The sequence below is a fragment of the Phalangium opilio genome, unplaced genomic scaffold (assembly GCF_054372755.1).
Source record: "Phalangium opilio isolate 3A_F unplaced genomic scaffold, DU_Popi_V2 ptg000003l_1, whole genome shotgun sequence".
NCBI classification, from domain to species: domain Eukaryota; kingdom Metazoa; phylum Arthropoda; class Arachnida; order Opiliones; family Phalangiidae; genus Phalangium; species Phalangium opilio.
In genome coordinates this window covers 12,004,472-12,030,272 of record NW_028324145.1, presented here as the reverse complement: position 1 = coordinate 12,030,272, position 25,801 = coordinate 12,004,472, and the positions used below count along the sequence as shown (strand labels likewise).

General features: G+C 38.1%; 1 protein-coding gene across 9 annotated transcripts in view; it reads left to right on the top strand.

The window, feature by feature from the left end:
• trh (PAS domain-containing protein trachealess) overlaps positions 1-24,765 on the top strand; it is a 142,124-nt gene extending 117,359 nt beyond the window's left edge. For 8 of the 9 annotated variants that reach the window (XM_089840997.1, XM_089841001.1, XM_089840998.1 and 5 more), the window contains 12 exons: positions 5,258-5,493; positions 5,621-5,689; positions 17,741-17,811; positions 17,939-18,028; positions 18,971-19,136; positions 19,204-19,322; positions 19,398-19,591; positions 19,657-19,763; positions 19,831-19,978; positions 20,057-20,172; positions 20,292-20,425; positions 20,501-24,765. In XM_089840997.1, the coding sequence (XP_089697123.1) occupies positions 5,258-5,493; positions 5,621-5,689; positions 17,741-17,811; positions 17,939-18,028; positions 18,971-19,136; positions 19,204-19,322; positions 19,398-19,591; positions 19,657-19,763; positions 19,831-19,978; positions 20,057-20,172; positions 20,292-20,425; positions 20,501-21,889 (2,839 nt within the window). In that variant the 3' untranslated portion in view covers positions 21,890-24,765. The remainder of the gene's footprint in view (positions 1-5,257; positions 5,494-5,620; positions 5,690-17,740; positions 17,812-17,938; positions 18,029-18,970; positions 19,137-19,203; positions 19,323-19,397; positions 19,592-19,656; positions 19,764-19,830; positions 19,979-20,056; positions 20,173-20,291; positions 20,426-20,500) is intronic. The other variant, XM_089840988.1, reaches the window with a different exon arrangement.
• The last annotated feature ends 1,036 nt before the right edge of the window (positions 24,766-25,801 follow it).

Below are 25,801 nucleotides of genomic sequence, written 5' to 3'. Positions count from 1 at the left end.
TGACCATTTCTCCATTTGGAAAACGGGATAAATGGTCTTCTCTCCCCTCTCTCTCTTTCATCCGTAGGTAATTGCGTCCCTCCGTAGACCTATTCGGTTTTACTTTTCGGCTGCGTGGAACAAGTCAGTCCAAAAGGCAATACCCAAGGTCCTTCCCTTAGCTTCTCATTCCCTCCGGAACACCGGGTCGCGCGGTGGAACTCCATAAATCTAAGCTGGAAAAAGGGGGTCCGAACCAGTCTATATACACCTGAGGAATGGTCAGTAGTCACTCTGCTAAGTGGCCCGTGATTAAGGGTGCGTGCATGGTAGTCGAGCCCAACTGCTTTCAGTAGAGCCAGGATTTGGACCCCCGCAAAAATGATTATCCCAACTAAACATTTCCTACCTCGTAAAAACGACTACTACTAAAGCTAGAAGAGCGACGTACTCAGTAACGTTTAGTACCATCAAAGAATGATCCCATCCTCGTTTTATTAGCTCGATTATTTTAACGTGACTGGATTTAGCGTCGCCGCTTTACCCTTACGGTCGTCCCAGCCCACTTGGAAATGTCCCCTCGAGTCTTTCTTAACGAATATTGTCACCAATACCGAAGGAAAGATTTTTCAGGTTACTCTGATACGATTGCCAATGGCAGGTAATGGATAACTAGATTCGAAAAGGGGGTTGGAAAAATGGGCCGTTATGATAATTAAAGTTTTATAAGAACCCATTAACCTTGACAAATTAGCACGCCATTTCTGATTCATACAGGAAAATATTCGCCAATAGTTGTTTGTAAACGTTAATCATTTTTTTCTCGACCATTTGGATATAGCTAGAGCTAGAGATAGGAGGAAATTATGAAATCTATTAAATCCGTTAGCTGCTGCTGTAATTAACTGTAATTTTAGGTTTGTACATATATTTTAATTATCATAATGATTTAAGGTACATCATTTGATGGAATATTTATTCTATACACTTGTAGGGTTTGAATCATTGAATTTGAGATTAGAAATAGGCTGTGAAATCTTCACAATTTGACGATCTTTTGTTGAAATATTTTATTTTTACCAATTGTAAGCTATAACCATTTGAGTTACAAACAAAGATTGAACAAAATCCCCATAGAACAATCAATATTGTAAAGCAAAATCCAGACCTGTTCAATGATTGCATTTTCCAAGCGGTGTACTTAAGAGGCCAGTCAATGTTTTTTGAGGAATTTTTGGAAATTAGGAACTCGTATGATCGCACCCATGTAATGATGATGATGATACCGGTTGGGAGTCAAGGGGCGTAACACTATTACAACCATTAACGCACCCGCCAAGTTGCTAAACTCTATATTTTCGCACCTCGTATGTTTTTTGTCTATAAAGTGAACTGCCCCTCGTACTGTACGGCCCTCAAATTTTTTGGCTAATGATCTATCTAAGGTCCTGTTCCACGTGTATCATAAAATTATTTAGACGCAACATGAGATCGAAATTTGAGCATTTTTATTTACCCGCGAGCGTCGCTCGGTTCAAGTTTCAAAACGGATATACTCTATCTGTTGTTATTTGAGTTAGGTTTAGCAATATCGGACCTAGACATCTGTCTGCGCTTCATGTGGTATGACCAAACAGTCTCGGACATACAATACCAATATAACCTGTGAAAAAAAACCGACGCTATGTCATTTTTCCCCAATGGTCAAAGCCCTAGTTGGGCCTAGTTATAGACTTTACGTCTATTGTCGAGATTACGTTTGAAAGCCCATTTAAGGAGGACTTTCGGAAAAATGGACGGTGAGCGAGAACGACAACGCCGATCTGACCATGGTAAATAATACGCTTTTGTTCAACCTACTTGAGTCAAAACTAGCGAAGCTGGCGCGTATGAATGTACAATGTTAAATGACATTTCTTCATTGCGTGAAACTAGTTGAACAATGAGTCATGAAATTCCACCGAGAATGTTGAACTATATATTTTGAACGGAAAACGTAGTTATATCTCGAGCTTCTACTAAGTCCAGTTCAATATTCATGGAAAATATTAGCGCAATACTCTTAGTTGAGAGTAATGTAGCGGTACATAGGCTTTGGCAATAAAGAGCAAAATAGAGCACCCGCTTTTTGATATAAGAAAAATGATAGATCTATCCTGTATGGGGATTAGATAAGGTCCGGGTGGTCAGTTGACCGTTCTGTTTTTTAGTCAGGGTGTTGATATTGGGGTGGACGTTTCTGCCCCGTCTATCTTGGCCTTCAGTATTGGTTTAGGTTATTGTAAAGGCCTTTCTATCGTATATACGGTGTAGGTGGACAACCCGTGGTGTTGAGGATTTAGTTTCTCATTTCATTCCAAATATTTTGTGGGTTTTGATAAATTTATTTTTGATTGGGTTAAAATTCACTATATTTTTGATTTACTGGTGAATAATATTGAGGATAATAAAACTGACCATTTCCATCTAAGCGGAATACGAGGTCTAAATTGGGTTAACTATGGTAGAGATATTGATTGTTTCGCTATTTGAAAATGGGAAGAACAATAATTTGACTTGGTCAACGATGTAGACCATGACGTCACATCACGCGATTTCTTTTGTAGTTGCATTATTGGTTAGAATTTTTTCAGATATCTTGAAACAACCATCGATTAAACACTTTGAGAATATAGAAAACCATTCTGACTTCACGACTTCCTCCGTTATAAAAAAACCCCTTGTCCGAGAAAAACCAGTGAGGATTTTATTGTATGAAAGCTGTTTTTGAACGTACGGGTAGTTCGTGACCGTGGTCAGTCCAGGCGGATAAGGTTGGCTCAAGATCATAAAAATGCCGCCCGCTACTTTTTAGTTTAGTCCCGGGGATAGAAATGGTCTGCGGGGGATCTTTTGGCTATAGCATCCCTGATGCTGCAGCCGGATTTCTCCTCAGCCTCTGCGAATCCCAACGGGGATATCCTCCTCATCTTCGGGCATCGCTTGATGGAGAAGAGAGAAGAGAGAGGAGAGAGAAGGAGAGAGGAGAAATATCCCAGCAAGAAATGAAAATCTAATGAAAAAAAGAAGTTTGAAATGAAAAGTGGAAAGTTCATAGTCCCGCACGCTCTCTCTTAAACTCCGAAGATGCCGATCGTAAAATTGGACTGCTCCCCTAAGACGCGCTTTTTTCTGTAGCTCCAGTTATTCCCCCATCTTGAAAAATAGTTGATAAAGGTTCCCTTCTGGATGAAATTACTTACTAGAGTGGATCAGCAGTTAGAAACTCACCCACTCCTCGAGCGCGGGTGGTCAAATAATGATAATAATGAAAAAAATATAACCAAGAGTTTTGGGATCACGATCTTCGGTTATCTGTTTTTTGGAGAGAAAATATGGGTTAGGAAAAAATTATCTCAAATTAAGTTACGTTTGTACAGGGAGTATAAACGTAGACTGTGGAGTGGATGCTATTACAGCTATCTTTGGGAAATTTTAGTTAATTATAGTTTGTATGAAGATTCTTGTCCTGTATAGCTGCATGGGAATTCAAAGTGAAATTAATTATTAAACTTGTTATGGAAACTTTCGCAAGACATTTGATTATTAGGTATTCCGGTAGCTTTCGTTGTATTCCGTGAAACACCATTCAGTATTATGTTATTGTATATTGTCCACTACGTGTCCAAGCAATTAGGAAACATGTCAGACCCTTGATTACTCGGAAGAGTAGGTCCAGAAACAAAATGATACCGCCGTTGCATGGGGTTGTCCAAGTTTCGGAATCACCACCGAACCAAACCAAGCTTGGTCCATCGGAGAATTCTATAGTTAAGGTTAGCAGATTGGACTGCGTGGTAAGCAGCTCGATCGAGGTGCTTGCTATGCTGGGGCAGAATTGCACGTCGTCTCCAAGATCCCGCGGGGTTTGTGTCCGAAGCTCGATCGGACGGCATTTGCAGTAGCGTCTCTATACGGTGTCATAATGAAATTGCTAGAAACAGCAGCCGCGAATTATTCGTGGGCACTGTGACTGTACATGGATGGCCGTAAGACGAAGCCGCTAAAACCATAGAAGCAAATTATAAAAGTTATCAAAACCCTTTAAGTACAAATTATATTTTGCTGAGAAACTATACTGGATAATTATGATTGTGTTTTATAATGATGAAGGCTATGTTTACATCTTCGTTAACTTCCGGTGTTCATTTACTTCTGGTCCTAGGGAGGAAAAAAAAGTTGGTTGGTTTTTAGTTATAAGGCACGCGCTTTGCGGGAAAGTAAATCGCCAGGGAGCGGGCGACCTTTAGCGCGGCTACAAAGCGAGTTAGGGTCCAAGAGAGGTTCCGCGCTGACTAGCCAGAGACCCAGGACCACCCTAGGGACTGGACCAAGGAAATTTAGAACGTCAGACACCATGCCTGCACTCTTGATGGGGAAAATGGAGGTGTTGAACACCCCCCCCCCTCCTTTTAGCACCCAAGGAATAGAAATAATAGGAAATTTTTATTTTTTTGCGCCGGACCAAGTTACTATGGGAAGGTAGAAATAAGATCCCACAAGCAGCGGGACCAAGTCCCAGGCCTCATTTTTTTCGGACCCCAATTGAGTCTGACTGACTTCGGGCTATTTTCGTCAACGGAATTGCCAATATAGATGGAACCTTGCAATATTGCCAAATATAGTTTTACCTTCTTGTTCTTAAATCGCATTCGATGTCCCTTCACTTTTTTTACATTAGCTATTTATTTGAAAATTGAGCCTCCAGTCTTTTGAGGTTACAACCAAGACTATATTTTAAGTATTTGAAAAAAATAAAATAACCAAAACTTATTTTCAATCGAGAATAATTTTTCTTAAATATAATTAAAGCAATTTAACAATATCGTGATTTGAATCGCAATCGGTCCTTTTTATATAATATCGAGTTATTAAATGATCATCATTTGCATTTGAAATAAAATAAAAATAAATGTTTATAAACTATATAGCCTCTAAACTGTAAAAAATAACTTTATTTTGTATAGTTTGTCGCAACTTAATGAGGCAGATCAATTTCCGATCGTGATAAAAAATATCCTCTTTTTTTAAATTAAATTTATTCGTATAGCCACATTCGCTTATAGCTGCTAAGTAACGTTCTATGATAGGGTATATTTTAAATAAGCGCATAATTTAACGCGTCAAAGCATTAAACTATTCGCTTGAGGAAGAACTTTTTAATATATATTTTTTTAAATGGAAAATATAGGGGTGATAATAATTTTTCTATCTCTCTCTTTCGGATTTATCATTTTAGCATTCTGGAGATGCGGAAGGAGAAAAGTCGCGACGCGGCCCGATCTCGGCGCGGCAAAGAAAATTACGAGTTCTACGAACTGGCCAAAATGTTGCCGTTACCGGCGGCCATCACTACCCAACTGGACAAGGCTTCGATCATTCGCTTGACCATCAGTTACCTCAGGTTGAGAGATTTCTCGGCGCACGGAGATCCGCCATGGAGCAGAGATTCGCCACCACCAAAGTCACTAAAAAGTAAGTTTTGCTGTTTTTTTTTTAAATTAATATTTCGGTATAGGCAAATCAATTTAATTTAGAAATAGATTTTCGTAATGAATTCGCGAATTGTGTAAAATTTTACAACCATGAAATATTACTTAAGATACCGAAATGAACATGATGTTACAGTCCATTTCAAGCAGAAAATACAACAATGCCTCCTCAAGCAAAGGTAGGCGTCGCTCGAGAAGTGTTCTATTTCTATAGTATTAATGTTTGTGATTTTCGTTTATATTTGGGTTTTGTATACGTTGTATACTCTGGGTGGAATGGACTTATTAATTCAGAATATTATAATATTATAATATTATTACTGGCCAGCTTTAAGAGGGGTTTTAAATACGCGTTGCGCAACTTATTTTGAAACAAGCAATTTGGAGGCATTTTTTCCGAACTTTTCAATGCCGTTTTGAGATAATGAATTGAGAATTTTTAAAATAACACTCTAAGGTTATAAAAAAATTATATTTCTCGCTTGATAAATGTTTCCCCCTAGTCTTGAATTAAGTATAAGGGTGGTCCAATTGTGAGAGAGACTTGTTTATAAGCGGAAAAACAAACATTTCCAACCCCTTTTGGCGTGTCGAAGGATAAAGTTGCCAAGCGGATCCAAAAGGGGTTGGAACATTTTAAACACGTCCAGTTAGCCTAAAATTTGCCAAAGCGGATCGGGCCTTGCGAATGTTAGTTATATCTTGAATTGAATGTCGCTTCACTGCAGACTCAAAACGTATATCGTTTTCGTTACTATTGTATTAATTTCTCAATTTAATAACGATAAATCATCTTTTAAACGAGTCGAAAAACGTTTTCTCGTGCTTTGGGGCGTAACACGCGTTCTCTTAAGTGCATGCTGATGTAGAAGTACGCGTTTCTGTATTCTGGTCAGACAAACTAATATTAGGTTTGTATACTCGAGTCTGGTTCCCCATACGAATTTTTCGGGAATTGAATCTAAAGTTGAAACTCAGTATTTATTATATCCTCCGAAAGAAAATGAAAAAAAAATCTCGTTTCATTTGACATTGATGAATTATATCGAAATAGTTGTCAACTTCATTTAATGTTTGATCACGCCCCTTTCACTAAAAACATGTTTTTAGTCATTTTTCTTAACGTATTTTTATTTGAGTTAAGTCAATAATAATTTTAATAGGTTTTCGTAACGGGCTATTACACAAGATTATTAAAATTATTTTTAAAACAAGAAATATTACGATTTACGTAATTTTAATATCTACGTGTGTACACTATACGCGATTTGTTTTCAAGCGTTTTGAAAAGGCCTAACAATATGTCGATAAGTGTAAACGGGGCTTTAATGTAACCCTAAACCAACACCACCACCCATGAGTGAAATAGTAGCTTTAAAATACCTCAGGGTCAGGGTTGCGAAAATATTTATATATAAGTATTTATAAATGGACTTAAAATACTTAGTAATTAAGGCGTCCCATTGAAATTCAACATTTTTCCTGGTTAGAATATTTTATACATTGGTAATTATTTAATGTGGGACAATTACTAGCCTTGAGGCATAACGGCTTAGATGAAAAAAAAATCCTTAAAATTTTTTTTTAAAATTGAGAGAAACAAAACCTTGGATTTGTTTTCGTGCAGTTTAAACAGTTGCGTATAAAATAGCTATAAATTTTTATTACTTAATTACGTTTAATATCCAAAGGCTTAACCCAATTCTCAAAGTATCGGTCGTAGCAAATATTGAAATTAACTGAATCTACAGTATAACTAGAGGCTAATTTCCCATATCGTTTCACCCTGGTCTGCAATTTATTATTCCATAATGGATGGGGCTTTTGATAAATTTACCTTTCGTATTATAGTAACGATTTAAATTCGTATTATTTCCTTTTCAATAAATAGAAGAACGAATGATATTATAAAATTGGCAATCATCTAAAAAGTATACTCGAAAAACAGCTTTCCTCATCCCTAGCTCCCATTCTTTCATGGGCTTCTTCCCATCCTTTAAAGCGCGTCGCTCCGCATCCCAAAACCAGAAAAAATAAGAGAGGAGAGGAGATCGGATCGGGCGCGAGATTCGTTTTGAATAAAAGAACGTGACCCGGGCGCCAAAAACCGCAAAGATGCAGCGCCAATACGACACCGCGCGCGCACGTGTATTTTTCCCGCCAATTCTACCTATCGACCATTTCGATTAGAGTCAAAGGCAATGACGTTTCCAACTTTCGTAATATTAACTTAGTCAAAGCATGGAAAGCGGGTTTCTCGCGCTAAACCTGAGCGGTTTTAATACCCACCCTTAGAAGGTGGAATGACACGCGCGTACGTAACCTTTCCGACTTTAAACCTAAACGAGTTAGATTTGGTGGGCTCTCGCTTCGAGTTTAATGGAAATGCCTTGCCTGTAGATGGATCGCCTGGGTATAATTTTTTTTGGAGAGAAGCTTTTCATCCAAATTCTTTTCTCTCGAAATTTGGGCGGAAATGGAATCTCTCTCTCTCTCAAATAATCCCGATGAATTTCTTTTATATCAAAGTGGTTTCTTCTGTTCCATTCCTCGCCTTGCTTTTTAAGGGGGTGTTGCAAAAATAAGGAGATTCAAATCCTAGCTTTCCGAGGTTTTCATTGAAAGTGCATTTCGAAAATGGGGAATGGATACCCGAATTGAATTAGTAATTTATTTTTTCTTTTTCAAAAATAGGGGAAATCACTTTTGTTTAGTTAAGGTAATTTGTTTTTGTTTTGGATATCAGGGTAGTTGGTTAATAGAAAAATCAAATTTTACATATTTTTTTATGGTATCTTTTTGAAACGAGAGCAAGATGTCATTAAACGACCTCGCTGTTTTATGGTCCAATTAACTTGTTTTTGTAAAATTTAACCAGCCTTTACTTATGGGTTTTATATTTTAATAAATTAAAAAAAAGGTTAACGAGTTATTATATCTGCTGAAGTGAGACTCGTTTTGCTTTAATGGAGTAATAAAAGTGAATAGAATGAAGTCTTCGACAAGCTGAGGATGGATGGAAACGCTCGGTTGATGGGGAAAGGATTATTTCAGTATGCACATCTCTTGAATACTAATTTCAAAATTAAATTACAAATTTTTATAAGAAAAACCATTAGAGGGGAAAAGATACGTGATTGTGCACCAAGTTCCGTGTAACTACGTACTTTTCTTTAAGTTTGGTAAGAAACTATACCAGCCTTTGGTTGAACTCGCGCGCAGAACTGATTGTAGGTCTTCGTAACCATGCAAAATTTGCAGTTATTTCGGTCTATAAATTTTAGAGGTTGAATGATCTCACGTACGACCTGAAAAAAAGAAAAATGTGGTGAAATTAGAAAGACAAACGAAACGTCTTAAAGTGACCATGATAAAACGTGGTCACCACCAATTCTAGACACGGTATATGTCACAACTCTCCGTATACTCGGTCAATCTCAATTCTAGGGGAGTTAAAACCAACCGTTAGATGAGTGTGTACACACAACGGTGCTGAATGTATACACTGATCCGCACCTGGTCCTGGTTTGGGTTTTGAACCTGTTTCGGTGCGGAACCGGACCGTAAATCAAATCATACGGTGGTTCGCTTTGACAATACTTTTTTTATTTTATTCCTTGCCGAATTTGTACCACATTCGATCACTCTTGAAAGGGGACTTAATTTTACATTGGAATATATGGTTTATATTCCTTTCAAAGGTTGCGAATTAGTTTAGGGTCCAGATCATACCTTTACTGTCTCGAGACCAATCCAACATTCGCGTTTAAAGAAGTAACGCAGAAGAAACTAAGGAGGTTTGAACTGAAGGCCCTTACTTAAAGAACATTTAGCTTAAGGTCAGCTGGTATCTTACCAGCTGTTGAATCATGTTTTGATAGAGGAGGTTTTCACCACAGTTTACAAACTTCTCTCGCGAAAAATAGTAGAAACCCAAACATTTTAGAAGGCTAACTAACCTTCATACGTATTGCGGCACTCCCAACGGATAAATTTGGGGGTTCTCCCCCGCAATTTAAAGGCGTCCCTTTCCTATAATCCAATTTCCAAGAAAATATATCGGGAGAGACCGAATCGAATATACGCGATGATGAGGGACCCTGTTCTATTGTCCGATGCAACCCACCATATATACGGTGCTTCGAATTGTGATGGTGACGCTTTTGCGCCCGACGTGGTGGTGGTGGTGGCTCGGGTGCGTTCTACGAGGGACAGAAGGTCTGTCCCAAATGACATTAAGGAGACGCTAAGTGATATCTAAATCCGCGGATGCTTTCCTTCCTTTTTCCTTGGCTCTCTTTTTTTTTCTTCTTTTCGGAAGAAGGCCATAGACTGGCCATTTCCGTCCTGACCCCTCTGCCGCGATGCTACTCATGAATAATTCAAGAGAACTATGCCTCTGTCCTAGACAAAAGCAGCTCATTTGTACCCGGCCGGGTGACAATCGACCGCGTGCAGGTTGACGCCATTCCCTATTGTCTTTGTATGTACTTGGATTTCCAAAATATCTTTGGAAACTTGACCTACCATAGGTCCCTATTTCGAAATTATTTAACAAATTTCTGTTTCTAAGTAAAATTACTTTGAGAACGTGCAGGGACACGTATTTTGACGATGTCTTAGGCTAGCTTGGAGCGAAAATGTTTATTTTCTATTTGGATTATTGCAATTTCCTAGATCTCTTATACATATTGAATGGGCGCATCATATTATCGTTAATACTTGGATCGGGCTGGGGGTTTTGCCCGCGTCTGGGGTGTCGGAAATTCTTCTATCCCAACACCGAGCTCGTAAAAAAGATTATACCCCGAATCTGGTCATTGCCGACTCGAATTTGCGTTGGACTATGCCAATAAAAGACTAGGGCCATCCTGTCCTAGCCTTACGCGAGGCTAAAGTCGTAACAATATTGAAACCTCGTAACCTTGCGCGTGAGTTTTGGTAAAAAATAGCCCATCTGAGTTAGATCGCTTCTGCCAGCGCCGGATTTAGGCCAATCATCGAATTCCCCCAACGATGGTTCGATCTATACGCTCTTCTGGCTAAAAAATAGTGAGAGTGGTACGTAGTAGCGGCGGCGGCGAAATGGATAGCGGTAATGGGCCCCCGGGCTCTATCGCTCTAGGTGTGGTAATGTCAATATTGATGTAAGCTACGTTATAGGAACCCTGCTTGAGCAATACCACGTATTGAAGAGAGGTATAGGGAGTGAGATGCCATTTAGGAGAAATATATAGTGATCGGTTGGGATACCCAGAAAGCTGATTCTTCTGATGAACGCATCATCCGGAAGTGGATTAAGCTTTAAAAAAAAGAGAGAGAGGGAAGAGAGATGATGAGAGTATAGGGATGGGTTTATCCCGACACTTCCATCGGGGAAGTAAAGCTTAACGCGCCGGAAGTAGCGTAACTCCCTTCCGTAGTATACTTTAAGTTACTTAAATCTTCCAAAGACCTTTTTATTTGCCGCTCATTTCTTTTTGCGTTCTTGCAAGTTGCGAGTTAGTTAAATAATTGTCACTAATTCAGATGAATTAACCGAGAAATTTGGGTATAGACAATCGATGGAAGTGCCACTATGCAGCCAAGTTCAAAAATGACCTCATTTGACCTCCTATAGCTCCTTCTTGGCGGTATTTAGAAAAGGTTTTAATTAAGACATAAAATTTATTTCTCATGCCAGTAAAATTTATCTTCCATGAGAAACCCTTAAAGATAAGAGAAAATTTTTAACATCTTAATTAGAAAAAGTTCCTGAAGCTGTAATATGCTGGCTATATACCATAATTGCAAATTAACTATAGACACGTGGTGCAGTTTAAATCCAATCAACCGGGGTTAATTTCTTTTTCTTTTTTTTTTTAGCCAAAAATATATTTAATTTTACCTATAGCATGGAAGGGTCGGAGAAAGTGGGAAATTTATAGCACGGAAAATACCTTAACAGGCCGTAACATATTTTGGGGGCGAAGTCTACGCCTTTTATGTCACCCTTAAATCATGTCTAGGACTACGGAGATTTGTTACATCATGCAGGGCGAAAGCAATTTTCTCTCCGTGGGTTGTTTTGAAAATTATGGCCCTATAGCTATAGCTATAGCTATAACGTCTTCTATACGTAACGTTTATTATAAACCGACAGTAATAATTCTTTTCAAGGTATATCATCAAACCGAGTACATAAATATTATTTTCTTTTAAATCTTGCTGCGGTATTATAGGTTAACCCACCCTCTGTAGTATTTAAATAGCTGCGAGAACCTTGGTTACTTTTTACGCAATTTCCCTGGTAACTCGGGGATAACTTCATTTTCGTATATTTGCATTTTTTAAATCGTAGAAGTTGATTAACCTAAAGTATTATAATTCTTTCATTAATTGAGGTTTTTGGCTCTTATATTTAGAGGGTCATAACACAGGGAAGTCCTTTGAGTATGTTATAGCCCTCTTTCCCCCCTTTATAAGGGTACTAAATACTTGGAGTCTCTTCTGTATGTAGAACAGCGGTTTCTTCTTACTTCTAAATGCGAACTTCTTAGCCCAAGTCTTATTTTCTGGTCAAAGCATTGTTATTTATTACCCACGAATTTAACCTTTTTCAAACTCGAATCCCTCGGAGAGAGAGAGAGTCACGAAAATGTTTCAAAATTTTTAAACGGCGGGAAAAATCGTGAAAATTAAGTTTTCCAAAAAAATATATACATTCTCGTTTACCTTGAGCGATCAATATATTATTTCAAGTCAATCTTGATTTATTGAATTTCATTTTAATTGCCAGACGCTTTCCAACGACTTTAAAAATTCGACGTAATCTTGATGGATTTCTTTATGATGTCTTCAAAAATTTCGGTCTATAGACCTAGATATTTTTTTTTAACATTTTTTCAAACTATGCAAATTCGTGTCCAAGATAAATTTCCAAATTTTCAAACTTTGAAAATAATGAATTTGAATGTCGCGTGATGTCAGTCTTCGAAACGGAAAACTTTTTAATTTATACGTAATATATATTTCAAATCTAATTTACATTAAACATATTTCATAAATTAAAGTTGATAAATGGGAAAATTGCACCACTTAAAACTGGGGAATAATTTTGAGGGGCATGTTTATGTTGAAAGAAATATATTTCACAATGCAGATAACACACCACCCAAAGGAAAATTGGTTAGAAATAATGTCTCGTAATTATTTTTAATTGAATATTCAGCTAGGAAAGTTGAGAAATTTAGTGTCTAAATGTTTCCGTAATTTTTAATGCAATTTCCATGATTTCATAAATAGAGCAAGTATTAAAGACCGCTCCCGTTTTTCCTTAACTTGTTATTGTATCAAAAAAATAGGAGAGAAAAAAAAAACGGCTTAAATAACAATAAAAGAGCGACAGATTTGATGCGTTAAATTATCATAAATTATTCGTAAAAAGGATGGTAGTACCCAATCAAAGTTACGCGAGATTTTGGTCGCGTCCGCGATTTGAAATGGACCATTTACCGTGAAAAAAAAATATTAGAATTCTGATCATGTCCAGTTTCTCCAGAGCGACTTTCGGTCGAGATGTTTCGAATTTTTTTCCCCTTGCAAGCGAATAAAAATTTGAAATAGGTCTAACCCTGGATAAAGAACACCCTAAATGTAACTTATTTCGGGGGGGGGGGGGGAAATAGCCTTGCCAAAATTCGCATTGTTCAAAATTCTGGTCGTTGAACCACTTCAAGACGTAATGTACAAAAACGTTCCAAAACGGTTAGCTAAACTAGGACTTGGGCGTCCGAAGAAAGAAATCTTGATGACCGGGTCTAGCCATTCGAGGGGACAACACGCGCCAAGTCTTAAGCCCGAGGTGGAACGTGAGCTCCAAACTTGATGACATTGCTTCTGGGTCTAATGGGACGTGCGAGAATGGGAGAAATATTTTCACCGTGAAACTGTACCGTACAAACGCTAAGAATGTCTTATCGTATTTAGGAATGTGTATAATTATAACCAAATTATATTAGCTAGAATCATAATTAAACTTCAATTGACGCAAGCTGTTGTAAATACTGGTCTACTACAAGCTTATCAGAATTACACTTTGTCCATGTTGCACGGTTGATAGAAATCGTAGTTTGTACTTGGAATCTCTGCCAAAGTTAAACCTAACCTACAGCTTTCGTCGTTTGAAACACACTAGGCTTATCTGTAGCATCATTCTTTGGTAAACTCTCACCGTGAAATGTATCGTAAGGGAAGGATAGTGTAATGGTAAATGGTGTTATGCCTAAAAAACGTGGTCGACGCGAAATGGTCGTCTCAAGAAGGCCCACCACGTATTTTCTAGATGAAGCCCGACCCCCAATTGTAATTCAGCTTGAGGACGAGGGCTTCTTCGTCTAATATTTCATGGATAGCCTTTCCTTGTACTTTGTGTGTGTGCGCGGCTAAGACTTGTTTTCTTATTTCAACCGCGTATTGTACAACCATCGGGAGCCCTTAGATTAATATAAATACAATACCGGTATGGGATTCTTCGCCATTCGAGCATTATGTAAGGTGAAGTGGCCTTTGGGTCCAAGCTCTTAGCTGCCCTCTCTAAACGAATGTTCACTTTATCTCAAATTGACAGCCACTTGGTCCACGGGTCACATTTTTGGGCTCCTCATCTCTCTTTTCCCGCGCTGAACTCATCATTTTTTCGATCCTCTATTTTATACTTTTACTTTATGGGAAAGTAGATAAACTGTAGAAGTTATCAAATTATCTTTGTAATGAAACCAATGTCTACACATTAGGGACAAACCCCGCAATATTTGAAGTGAATAAATCAATGCAAAAAAACTATGGCCTATTGTAGACATATGGAGGGCGTTTGCTGAGCTCCGCTTTAACGAAAAAATCTCGCATCCATTCTTCGGTTGCGACGGAGCGGAAAAATTCGGAAATAGAAAAGGTCCGAAAGAAGCTTATCTTAATGGTACACCTAAGAGTTGTCGCCTCTTTTAGTTTTTTCGGCAAAAACAAAATGACAAAGTTTTTGATGCAGAAAAAATTACATTAGTTCTATGTCGATTAGTGTTTCGACTCGCCTAGTCGGTTAGACCGACTATTTATTTCATTTCTTACGGAGGTAGACCTCCCTTAGGCTATTTACACCGTAATAACATTTTGTTTATTCAAACTCAAATCATCGTTTATTTATGTAAATTTAAACGCTACTTTCGTTAAAATATACAAGAGTTAACTTTCGTTATCCCACGAATATTTTAAACATTCTTGTTAGTCATAATAAGCCCGGCTTCCAAAATTAAATCTCTGGATTGATATATTTGAGGTGAAAGGTCACGTCGCTCGTATCTGGCATTTTACGCTGATAAACAATTGCGTTGTTGTTACTCCATTTGTAAATTGTTTCTGTAAGCGGTATTGAATATTCAAGGAAATTTTAATATATTCATCGTGTAATCAGTTACGCACTAAGATTTAAATGCATTTCAAAAGTAGTTTTTAAGCCTGTCTGCGGGTGGAGCCCATTGAAACCTCTAATTTTCAATTACGTTATCCGCAGCTTATCACTTCATACGCTTCAAAACACAACCCTTTCACCGTATAAACATCATTTAAAACTATTATGACACATCTAATGTTTATTTAATGATGGTTGTCGGAATTAATTTATTTTTAAAAACGAGACATATAATTTCATTAAATTATATTATCATTCTTTTTTTTTAATTTTATTTTAGTAGCGTCCGGAATTTTTAATTGTTTATGTTTGGTCTATAGTAGTGGCACCCATTAGCGTTGGTCGTCTTGGACAATTAGTAGAAGTTACATTAGGTGCCGGTATTAAGGTGGATATATTACAAAGTCATTATGATAATGATGTATTCGGATACGTCCTCGTAATTATTATATGTTTAAGTTCAATTCTATTTGTTATTATATGGCCTTCGGTTAAAATTAGAGGACTATTCAAGGATATCGGGATCCACGCGACTATAATTATCTTCATTATATAATTTATGATAATCAGATTGATGTATTTTTAATGTTGTATATTAATATAATTTAATTCCAAGTGAGAATGCCATCTTCCATGGCACTACTCAAATCTGGCGTTCTTATACTTGACGTGTTTTTCTCAATAACTACTGGGCCGATTTACATAAAATTTTAAACTCTGTTATATAGGGTTAGTCATGTTACGTGTAGTGTCAAATCTTTTTGAAGATTTGAAAAACTTTCCCACTAATCTACTCCAAAAACTGTTTGTAGAAACCCACCCCGTGGTAATCTACTGATACCACAGCGCTCACTAATAAACTTACTTAGCCGCACACGCTGTAGGCAAAGTTCATTTGAGCATGCACTAATTTGGGAAGGACTCGTGAAAGGGTTGAAAGACGCCGACATACCAAACAACATTGGGACATTTTAGGGTTCCGTAATGGAAGGGGTTCTTTTGGTTTTGACGATAGCCGACGGTCACTCCCATGGGGAATTTTGCGTGTCCCAGTCCCTTACCCAACTCTATCTAATCAGACTACTCTCGATATCTTTCCATCCATTTAATCCACTCCGCCGCTATCAGTTAATTACATCTGCGGGAAGGAAGATGAAAAAGTGTTATCTTAATTAAGGTTATCTTAAATTATGATCCACCAGCAGGGAAATTAAGTAGAAATTGAAAATCTGTAATTATAGAGCTTACCCCTGTAGAAGTATTTCAACCGCTTTACATCGCAGTTTAGTAAGAAAGCCGACTTCCAGGCGCGAAATTGAAGTTTTTTCCAAGCGCATGATTTTTCAAATATTAACATTTTTAAACCGATCCGATTACTTTGGAAATAAATAAAGTCTGCCCCCATAATCTTTCGAGGTCTGTCTTTGGTATTTTTCACGGATGATTTTGTATAGGCTTCCATGGGTTTACTGTAAGGTTTTACACCTAAAGCCGCGGTAAAAATTGTTCGCTTCCTTTATTTCGGACCTAAAATCTCTTCGCCAAAATCCCATAAGCTACAGCCGTCGCGAAAACGCGTGGGGAGAACGGACGATTTTACTATAAAGGCGTTTAGCTCTCCATCCTCCCGATAATATTTAACCCCGTCTATCCTTCCAATTCCCAAAAGTAAACCAACGTGCACAAAGGCTCGCGTAATGGTTGAGACTCGTACCCACCAAGCGTCCATGACGCTACATCCAAATGAGTAAACGATGGATCTTCTCTTCCTTTTTTTACGGGCAATACAGTGTAGCGTATAGCGGGGGTTAGGTCTACAATTGGTGGACTCCGGGGATCGTCTATAAATGCGTGTTTTCTATCCGTCTATAACCTACGTAACGTATGGTATTCTTTGTGGAAAAAGGGATGGAGACTGACGTCGTGATCCCTGATCGGGAGGAGGTTTATGCAAATGAAGAACACGGTCATAAATTGATAGCGCCGGTTTCGCCTTTTGACGTTCGTGGTGTACACGCTCGAACCGCGCAGCGTAAAAAATCGGGGAAAAGTCGAAGGAACAGAAGGAACCCTAATATTTTCACCATTGTGGTTTTTTTTCCTTTTTCCTTTTTGCCAGGAATGCTATAGCGGATTTATAGCGGGACTAGTTTGTAAGTCTCCCACACCAAAGTATAGGTAGATTGTTTGAGGAGGAATAGGGAATGACGCCCAAATGGTACCAGATCATGCTCTTTAAGCCTACACTTTATGAAGACCAACTCCTTTGCAAATTTTATTTCACAATGTTACCACGAGTTTAATGCAGAAAAAGCTAAGAATCAGATCTTGTGGACTCGCGCGAGAGGACGCTAGGCAATTTTTCTTGAAATTAGCCATCGTAACGCGTCTCTATTCGTATTTTATTTGTCTGTTATAAGCTTCAACTGTATTGACACGGTAATCGCGAACGCTTAGGCAAAACAGTTTACGCTTTCTGATGTGGATTTTTGGCCTTTTTTCCATAAAAAAGTATACATTCAGCCTGGAAAACGGGGGTGTCTATTCCGCTACATTATTTTAATATTTTTTCGCTCCTGAGAATCGGAAACGATGTGTCACACTGGGATCTATGGATCCGCAACCCATCCCTATATCTATATACATATTTTATTTTCTGTGGAAATTATTAGATTTTTGAAGGGAAATATTTCCCAGTACACCTATTGAATATTTTACACTATCATTGATAGTATACATTTGAAATATTTAAATTGGTATTTTTTTTTCCTTTTTATTTTTTTAGGTGGTCCTATGAGAAACAGATCGATTGCTATGGAAATATTCGAGCAACACCAAGGCACACACATTCTACAGGTATTTGAAACTATATTTCGTCTATTTTTGGGTTATTAAAGTTATAAGTTAATTTATGCATATCTGATGTTTGTAGACGTTATTTCTAGAACGTAATTAAACCATAATATATTTTTTTAATTGCTAGTCCCTGGATGGTTTCGCATTTTCACTGGGTTCAGATGGCAGGTTCCTTTATATCTCTGAAACAGTGTCGATATATCTGGGCCTTTCTCAGGTTGGTACCCACTTAAATATCTACTGATCTCGCCTAATATATTCTAAGTTAAATCTTTCCAGAATAGGGGTTACGGTTCTAACCTTTAAATATATATAATTACGATTGAAGAAAACCAGTTTTATTACTAGTATTTCAATACCTTTTAAGACTGTACTTGAAATATGGGTGGTTATATAAGATTGATTATTGGGCCCCGCAGCTGTAAGGCTCTTTTTAGAAGAATTATTTTATAAACTGTTTCAGTCAATATATTGAATATAATGATAACTGATCGGTATTTTTTAAAGGTGATCTAGGCCTAATTTCTCAATGTCAACTCCTTTTATTTTATTTTATAGCAGAAACTTCCTTATTATAATCAATTTCAAATTTTATTTAAATTTATTGTTATAACTAGAAGGCAGAAGTAGATTATTACGACGTTATACCAAATATTTCTTTAACTCCTTTCGTGTTTCATATGCCGAAATACATTATGCCCGATTAGATTAATATACACCTCGAATTTCATTTACTTTTGCTATTGCTATATCATGATTAATAGCAATTTTGAATATTCTCGAGTTAAGTAAGACATGATACATGGATATCACGTCCGTCTCTTCGTTTCCTTCACGGTAAACTTAACACGAAAAGGACGTTAATGATTATTGGAGGGTGGGGTAAGGGACGGTTGACTATGTACGCTTCATTTAACTACCATCTTGAGTTGTTTTTTTCTTTTTCTTATTTCAAGACGATACGATATACTTTACTGCCAAAACTCATCCGTAAATCATGTCATTTTGCATGGTAGAGTTTTCAGATAACAATTTAACTCTGTTGCATAGATGTACTATGACATTCTTAGTTAGTACTAATTGGTGTCGTTGGACTTTAATAGTTTAAATTAAAATTCAATAATAAATCTCACTTATTTCTTGCCGGGTGTATTTTAAGGTGGAGATGACGGGAAGTAGCGTATTCGATTACACGCATCAACAAGACCACGCCGAAGTGGCCGAACAACTGGGCATTAACTTGAATCAAAGTAACCAGTCTCTATCTTCCCCCGGTTCTGGTGGTTCAGACGATGGATCCACGGGTGGTCCTTCGACGCCTACTGGTAATGTTGACCCTTTAATCAATTTGACCCACGGAGAAGTTGACCCTATAACTGGTTACGTCTATAGCACCTACGATGCAACTTAGCACAAATTCGTCTTACAAGGGTTTTGAAAGGGCGTTTTGCGTTCGTATGAAATCGACGCTGACAAAAAGAGGGTGTCATTTCAAATCCTCGGGATACAGAGTAAGATTTCTGTTTTCAATCTAGCCCAATGGAAATACGTTAGGCATAAATTTAAATATTTAACTTTTTAAATAGGTACTTCTAGTTTTATGTCACTGTAGGCCACAGTATACCTTTTCGCACAATCGTAAACAACCCCCGCAATTGGTGGGCGTGGTCGCGTTGGCCATCGCTTTACCCCCACCTTCCGTCAACGAAGTTCGTCTAGAAAGCGATATGTTCGTTTTAAGATTAAACTTTGATTTTAGAATAGCGCATTGCGAACCTAGGTAACTAATTGTATTTTCACGAGAGACGAAAAGAACGGTTTAACTTAAGTGTTGCCAATTTGCAGGGTATCCGATTTATTAGATTATACGCCCGAAGAATTAACGGGTAAAAATATGTACACATTATGTTACGGACAAGACGTACAAAAGCTAAGGAAGTGCCATACTGATCGTGAGTTGGTTGTATATGAATGTATTTAGTTAGTTTTAATTTTAATTTTAATTTTACTTCGTCGTAGTCATGCATAAAGGCCAGGTAATGAGTGGTTATTACAGAATCATCAACAAAAACGGCGGTTACACGTGGATCCAAACGTGCGCCACCGTTATCTGCAATTCTAAAAATTCCGAAGAACAAAGCATCATATGCGTCAACTACGTTCTAAGGTGAATAGATCAGTTTTAAGTTACTCATTCTTCAACTTGGAAAGGGGAAATAATTTGTGGTTGATCGTTGTTCTTTAGCGGAATAGAGTACAAAAATTGCGTGATGGACTGCAGTCAATTGAGGCGAACGAATGACCTGAAACCCGACGACCAAAACAATTCGGAGCGCCAAGATTCTTCGCCCGACAAGGACGGTGAGCGACAAGTTGTTCTTAATGATATTAAGGAAGAAACGATGAGATTTGTAGGCTTAAACATTGGGGCTTATATAGACCAACGCTTCGGTTTCTAAGAGACCGGTTTCTCCCCACAGGAGATCCCCCGCCCAAAGACGCCGAAAACAAAAGATCGACTCGGGCGAAAGAGAATAATCACGCCGCCAACGGAGGAGACGGACACGTTCAAGAGAGGTCGAAGAAAAGGCACGACAGTATGAGGTTACCCACTGTAAGTTTAAAACCCATCGAGTCAACGCGTAACTCAAGGCCGTGCTAGATACCTAAAAATTCGTTTTCATTTCAGGAGGTCTGTCGAACCACGGATACCAACGCCATCTCTATTTGTAGAGAAAACTCTTCCCCCAACTCGAAACCCTTGGAAATCGCCATCGACCCTTTACCATTTGGCCCCACCGCGACTGCCGTGGCTCCGAACGAAAAACCGGGACGTGGACACCATCATGGCATGTCGCGAAAATTGGACAGTCGCAAAAGAAAAAGCCATTCCGAAGCGGCATCTTCGGCGTCATCCTCTTCGACTGTGGCGGCCGACGCCATGGGTCAGAGCCCACCACCAACCAAGACCCGACCACCTAGCGACTCTAGTCTGACGCCGAGTCCCTTAAGCGGAACCGGAAATCGGTACGCTACGGGAAACTCGGCTCCCGCATCGATCGAAGGTAAAGCGAGTCCCTCGGCGTGTTCGGCGACGAACAGCGACGGTGGCGCTTCGTGCAGCCCGAGATCCACGAGGGGGAAAACCGAGGAAGAGGGATCGACAACGAGCGAACGGAACGGCGCGTCTCGTCACTGGAAACGTCCCTCTTCGACTGGTAGCTCTTACGGATCGAACGAGGCGGGTGCCATGTCAGTGCGCGACCTAGAGGATGTTATGAACAAGCATTTACCCGTCGCGAATACCGGGGAAGGAGGTTCGGAGGGTGGTGGCATCAGCTCCAAGGCGCATCAAGCGCGCGGGGCCACTATTCAATGGATAGGCGGGACGCAACCCGCCACTCTTCCAGCCTCCTCCTTCTTGCGTCAGCTTTACGTAAATCGTGAATCAGTTATACGGTCGGGTTCGCACGTCAGCCGGCCGACAACCTACTATTCGGACACGGTACAAGGCACATTGCCGACCCCTCCTGGGAGCGGAGGGGGCGGCTCTTCGGTGGGTGGTGCCTTAGGGAACAGCCCAGTAGGAGGTGCCGACGTGGGAGGGACTTACGTCGATCAACCTCAATTTAAAGCCGGGTCGGCAACGGGAGAACCGTACGGACTAGTTCAAGCTTATTCCGTGGCGTCTATGGCGCCATCTTCGGCTTATATGGACACTTACAGTGCCATGACGCCACCCGCTTCGGTTTCACCGAGAGAGAAGTTTCACGCCGCGATTAGCGACACGGCGACATTTAGCGAAGCCGCTTCGGCAGCCGCCGCGGCGGCCATTCCTCATATGAGACATTACGCTGAGGGATTGCCACATTTACCTTTAAAACCTCAGGTGTTTGTTCATCCTGGCTCCCTGGAAGCCACTTACGGACATCCTCAAGCTAGTTTGGCCGAACAGCAGTCTCTATACTCTCATCACGCTAGTAGTTTTCACTTGTATCATCCGGGCGCGGGTCCCAAACCAACGCACCATCCTCATCACACCCCCAACGGATCCTGGTACCCTCAGTCAAATTCCTAAAAAAAAAAAAGGAAACACTATAATTAGTCTCGAGTCATCATTTTGACCGTCTAACCTTTCGATTTAGCACAGTTTCCTTAGAATTGTGTTATGTAATTAATATTTAAGGATTTAAAGTAGTATTTCCAGACTCAAGTGATTGTCTAGTGATATCATGCATCGATCAGTAACGCCCACTTTGCGTGGGCGGTTCGTTCTGGATCCGACTTTGGTGATAAGTATATCGGGGGTTTAATTAAATACCGTGTCATCATCCTGACATCGTTTACCCCACACAGATGGCGCCATTAGCTTGTCCCTTGTCCCTTCAAGAGAGAATCGATAACGCGTTTTCCCCTGTTTTTAAAAATTTAAATCAAAGTTATATAGAGCGAGGTTTTTGCGGAAGAAGATTGTAAATATACGACTATAGTTAAATAAAGTGTGTCCTTCCTCTCGATGTTCTCAATATATATATATATAAATAAAACGGCTTTCTATAAAGCTACAGTCTAGACGTCTATGCTAAAGTTGAGTCGCCCCCCCCTCCCTCCTCTGATACAAATCGATTAAATTGGTAAAAACAAATATTTAATGAAATCCCAGAGTCACTGACGTTCAAAATTTCAAAAGAAACCCCAATCAACGTGATACGTAACGCGTTAATTAATTAAATTAATTAATATAATCGTTCGATTCGTGGTAAATAGATGGCGCTTGGTACGGAACGGGGCTCGGTCGATAAAGGGACGTTGAAACGATGTAGGTTTATAATATATCTTCCGTTCAAAATTTCAAAAAAAAACCCCAATCAACGTGATACGTAACGCGTTAATTAATTAAATTAATTAATATAATCGTTCGATTCGTCGTAAATAGATGGCGCTTGGTACGGAACTCGGTCGATACTCGATATAGGCACGTTGAAATGATGTAGGTTTATAATATATCTTCCGTATTATAAACTTATGTTTGAAAATAAAATAAAATTAATAAACGCTACAAAATTTTACAAATCAAAATAAATAATTAATTAAACGTAAAATTCTAGATTTAATTTTGATTGAGTGTTATGGTAAAATTATGTCTCAGTTCCCGGTGGATGATATGTATTATAGAATATATTAAGATGGAAAATCGTTAATTTGAACAATAGTTACGCCTAATTATACAGTATAAATATGGGAAACCCTCGGATGGATTAATCGTAATTTTGAGGGGTTTTTTTGGCTAACTTATAATTATTAATTAATTAATTAATTAATTAATTGAAGAGATTTTTAACGAGCTTCGATAAAAGAGATTAAGTTTATTATTATTATTATTATTTGTAGAATAAAATTGGGGAAAGAAATGAGAAACCTACAAAGATAAAATAAATAAATAAATAAATAAATGTTTTGTGATATTAGAAAGAAAAAAATGTTTAGAATAAGTATAGGCTCCTCCTATATAATTTTTATATTTTTTTTTAACGTTATTATATAGATTTTAAAGCAATTAATAAAATACCCGGTTTAAGTCGTCGTGATGGTATTTAAAGAAAATTAAATTACCTTAAATTTTAATTTAATTTAATCTAATCTATTATCTCTTGAATTTAGTAATTAAGGAATTGGAAAGGGATTTAATTTAAAATTGAGACCAAATACTAAATATTAATTATAATAATTATTATTACAGTTATGAAAGGGGAATCTCTTAGTAACTATAGATCTGAAATAAGTTTAATAATAATAAAAAAAAATGAAAAATAGTTTTAACACAGTTAAATAGTATCAAGAAGTTATATCTAGTATCTCAGAGAGAAGGTATAAATTCGTCAGATTTCCAGCTTTATCTCCAGTCCAAACGTAACGTAGGTCCGGAGTCAATCCCCGTCTCTAAATTACAACCAGCAATCATCTCATTGGTTCTTGAAAACTCACGTCAGCGCGACGACGCGAGTGACGAAAATTACAGTCATATATTCCGACTGAGGAGAGGCAGCGAAATAGCCCGGCGCCTCCTTTTACGTCCCCCCCTTGTATTTTGAAAGGGGGACTGGGACTATGGCCTCGCGCGAATACAAAGGCATCTTATACCTTCTCTCTGAGATACTGATATAACTTCTTGATAGTATTAAATAATAATGGTAAACCTATTTTTTTATTTGATTTGGTCGCATTTTTAATCATTCCCATTATACAATTCTTAAATACTAATTCTCTAAATTTTATCTCATTTCTTTACTAACTTCCAAAACGTATTAAAACTCGGGCATATTTACGGCAACAATAACTCAGAACTTCTAAACCTAACCTAACCTTCTTCGTGTCATTGTACAGATTTTGTTTAAAAGATAAAAGAAAGGATAGAAATATGAAATTAATTAATTTATTTAAAATAAAACAAAAATAGGTTTTTGAGTTATCACTTATCATCAGCCAATCTTTTATTAATAATTAAAAATTTTCAATTTATTTGAAAAAAAAAATTAAATTGGTTGTGATCAGTTATATCTCCCCTTCCAAATATAATATAGGTCTAATTTTAATTAAAATATAGTTTAAAATGAAAAGCTCAAAACATGGATGGCGTTTGAGCCACGTGACGTCACTTTCTGAAAACAAAACCAATCGATATTGTGGCTTGTTCTCATTCGGAATTTATAAGAAAAATTTTCCGTTTACTTATTTTTTTTAACAAAAAGGAATTTATTTTGCTCAAACTAGAAGGGGCTCTCTTCCCTCAATCCTCTGTTATTTGTAAATCTTGTTTTTATTGTATTGTTTGTTTTTGTGTAGTCGAACTACAATGTACAAGAAACGAAATTAGAAACAAAAAAAAAAAAAAGAAAATACGAAAAAAGAAAAACCACTGAGATAAAAAAAATATATTTGATTTTGTTGCAACATTTTTCCCATTTCTTATTTTTAATTTTGATTTCGTTTTCATTTACAGTTTTTGCGGGAAAAATCGTATGTTTTGATGCGGAAGATTGGTACGATAGTTCTATATTTTCTTTGGTACAACGCACCAATTGGTAAGGGACCCTAAAGGTTTGTCATTTCATTTTCAAAGTCTCAACATAGGCCTGATTGTTGAGAGACAATTTTTATTGATCTGATTCCAGAGTTAAATGTATCCCGTAAGTTTGGTCCCCAAAGAGTTTCCCCAACCATACTCGGAATACATTCATTCATCCCCTGAATATTCAACTGTATTATATAGAAAGAAGATTGGTAGTAAGTAGACCTAGTGTTAGTGTTGTTGTACTGTACATAGATATCAGGAAAGGGAAGACTGGGGTTGTAATAGATAGGGTAGAATTTGAAGGAGTCGCGAGACCACGCTCGAGTGACTTTTGGGAAAAGGGTAGAGAGCAGCAGACAGACATCCTCCATTCAAAGTTAGGCCCGTTCAACGCTAAGCCTAACCATGGCGGCGACAAGGAAGTTTTGAAACTCAACCGACCGTATTAAATAGTAATGCGAACCGTAAGAGCCAATAAAATGAAAACAAGACGGTCCATGGATCCGTCCATAATACCACCCATACCCTTCCAAGGCACTGATTATTTACTTCCGGCGCGAATAGCTTATAGATTTGAAAAATTCATTAAGCCTTGGACCCTTGGTTTGAATTTTCGAACTGCACGTGGCGCTTTAACGATTGATATCACGTGATTAGTGAAGAAATAACATCTTTAACTGACTTTTACTTTTGAACGCGGTGACGTTTAGTTCAAATTAAATCAATATGGCGGCGAATGGATTTCTATATGTATATTATTATAACCATCTTATCTGTTAAGTCGCTCCTAATGTTTAGTGGACCCTTTCGTCCCCGCGGTTTTTAATAGCGCCAAACGCTGTAGGAGACAAGAGTAATTATTTGCGCTGTCGCTGCTGGAAAAGAGTCCCTCAGCGGGTGTGTGTCATTTCCTCTCAG